The sequence below is a fragment of the Myotis davidii genome, unplaced genomic scaffold (genome assembly GCF_000327345.1).
Source record: "Myotis davidii unplaced genomic scaffold, ASM32734v1 scaffold399, whole genome shotgun sequence".
Taxonomy (NCBI): domain Eukaryota; kingdom Metazoa; phylum Chordata; class Mammalia; order Chiroptera; family Vespertilionidae; genus Myotis; species Myotis davidii.
Genome location: NW_006292094.1, coordinates 4534991 through 4537568, shown reverse-complemented (window position 1 = coordinate 4537568; position 2578 = coordinate 4534991). Strand labels below are relative to the sequence as shown.

The 2578-nt window shown below is 55.7% G+C and overlaps 1 protein-coding gene across 1 annotated transcript; it reads left to right on the top strand.

Annotated features, from left to right (window-relative positions):
- Positions 1 to 476: 476 nt before the first annotated feature.
- On the top strand, positions 477 to 2198 carry FAM220A (family with sequence similarity 220 member A). Its single transcript, XM_015565117.1, has one exon. The coding sequence runs from the start codon at positions 584 to 586 to the stop codon at positions 1274 to 1276; it is 693 nt and encodes a 230-aa protein (XP_015420603.1). The 5' UTR covers positions 477 to 583; the 3' UTR covers positions 1277 to 2198.
- The last annotated feature ends 380 nt before the right edge of the window (positions 2199 to 2578 follow it).

The following is a 2578-nucleotide window of genomic DNA, read 5'->3' as shown; positions in this document are numbered from 1 at the left end:
TCTCTCGCAGGGACAGCCTGGTCTCTGAATTGGGTGCTTGTGGTGTTGCTTCTCAACCGTTCGCTCGTGGGCTCTGTCCGTGTCACAGCAGTGGGAGGGCTTGGTCAACACCGGAACCAAAAGTAAAGTCGCCTCCGCTCCTTGGAGTGGCTCGTCCCCGCGGAGCTCTGAGCGTCATCTCATTGGGGCCCTGCAGGCAAGGCCTTGGCGGCGCCATGGCCTCGTCCAGTTCCATCCTGGTACAGGGAGGGCACTTTATTTAACCAACACACACAACTGCTGCTGTGCACACACAAACCCAGCGTTATGTTTACAGTGCTGTTCGGAAGCTATGTGAATGCAGTGCTGTTCTTCTCATTGTAATCTTTCATTGGCAGGTGGTTGTCCCGTTTTCCATCAAAGGCAGGGCTCGTGTACGAGAGGCCTTCCTGTTTGTTAGGAAATAGCTGTGTGTGACTCTCTGGACTCCTCGTCACTGTGACACTTCAATGTGGTTGTCTGTTCCAGGTTCATATCGAGATCCACTGACGACCTTCCACCGACTGGCACAGGCGTGTCCTGGGGCCCGCCGCAGAAACGCAGCATGAGGGACGGGACAGGGACTCTGGGCACCTGCCTCGCGGAAGTGCCGCCAGGGGACTCGGCCAAGCGACCGTGTGGCCTTCGAACACAGGAGAGCCCTCGCCCACCAGGCATCCCTTCCTGGGCGAAGCAGCCTGCGGGTGATGTTCATGGAAATTTACAAAAGGAGACGTTATCATTGGAAATGAAAAGTGACCCGAGTGAGGCCTGGCTTCACAGTGGCACCAAAGCGCTTGCCTGTTTGAAAGAATCATTAAGAAGAAATTCGGCTTCCCCGGCGGCTCGGGGCCAGACTGTGGATCTGTTCTTTGCTCCTGCGGAGGACTGTTTTGCTGGGGTGTCCTGTGGTGTCGAGGCAGCCCTGGTGAGGGACTGGCTGGGAGGCGGGCCCAGGGCCACCAACAGCCACAGAGGCCCGTGCTGCAGAGGAGAGCCTGGGGGGGAAGGACTGCCATGCGACTTGCGGTCAGGAACGGGCATCTCTGCGGGCACACCGAGGGCTCTTCTGGAGGGGCGAGGCTCTGGCTGGCATTCGGTCCTGTCCACAGCGCGGCCCGCGCGGCCTGAAGTACTCCCAGCGATGGCAGCGCGTTTCCCGGGCTCTCAGAGCCCGCACTGCCCGAGCAGACAGAGCAAACCCCGGACCCCCGTGGACCTGCCAGGGCGCCGGCACCTCGGCTGGGCAGGCTTCTGAAGCAGCAGAGCCATCATGCCGCGGCTAAGGTACAAGCTGCACAATAAAAATAGTGAGATTCCTTTACAAGTTGTCATAGGATTTCTTTCCAGTCTGCCTGATGCGAACAGTGCAGCCGCGAGGTTTCTGCCCTGGTTTCTGTGTCCTGACGGACTTCAGCGAGTGGGACTGAAACTCATGGAAAGCTGGTGACGTGGAAGGACATTTCTGAGCGTGTTTTAAATTGTGCTTGAAAGCCGTTCAGGATCGGGAGACCGTTTCGGGGTGAACACGATCATAACCTGCATAGATGTCAGATTAGACCGTAAAGATGTGACATAAAGTCCCTTACACACCATCACCCACCCGAGGGGCTCCTTCCCGGACGCTGTCTCCCGGGCTGGCTGACCATCTCCTGGAAGCGGGTGTTTGTGATGTGGGGCCCTCCACCTGCTCGAGGCCTTGCTGAGATGATGTGCTGTCGGCATTGCTGCATTTTGTAGAATCATTTTGGTCGGGAGAAAAACTTGATTTCTTTTCTCGCCTTCCTTTCCTCCCACTTGACATGAAATTTTAATGGAGGCCCCACAGTGAAAGTTGCAGCATCAAGCTCAGCCCTTCTCACACCGGGAACCCTAGCAGCGTCACCTGATGAGACCAGGCAGAGAGGCACCTCGTGTTTGCCTGCGGCAGGCTTGCAGCTTTTAGGCGTGGAGGTACCTCTTGGCTAAGGTTTCCCTGAGGTCGCTCCTGTTTTGTTGTGTGCTGATAACTTGGATAAAGGTCACTTAGAAGTGTAAATTTTTAAGGAGTCCCAAAGCCAGACAGCCATTTCCGGGATGATGGATTGCATATATCAGTCTATATTGTGTGCTAGATGCCATGCCATGTGCTATTTTAGTGTTTTGGGAAAACGATAAATAAAATCTGTTCTTTAGCACAATAAGTGTCGTGTTTTATGTGTACAGTCTCGGCTCACCCTGTCTGTTCATTAATGCTGCCTTCCTGGTGCGTCCAAGTCTCTCAGTGCCGGGGCCAGACTGGAGGCCAGCGCAGAGCTCGGATAACCATGTGAAGCTCCTGGGACCTCAGCTCCCGGCCTCCGGGATGGATGAAATCCGCGCTGTGCGGTCCTTGGGGTGGTGCTCCGAGTCCCAAAGTGCGAGTCCTCGTGAGGGAACAGTTGCCAGCCGGTCCGAAAGGACAGCGTCTTATTGAGCAACTCAAGCCCTGCCCGGCGACGCTCCGGTGAAATCACTGACGGGTGGGAAATGAGATGAGGACACATTTCAGTGTTTTAAAATGAGAGCTGTTTTGTCAGCC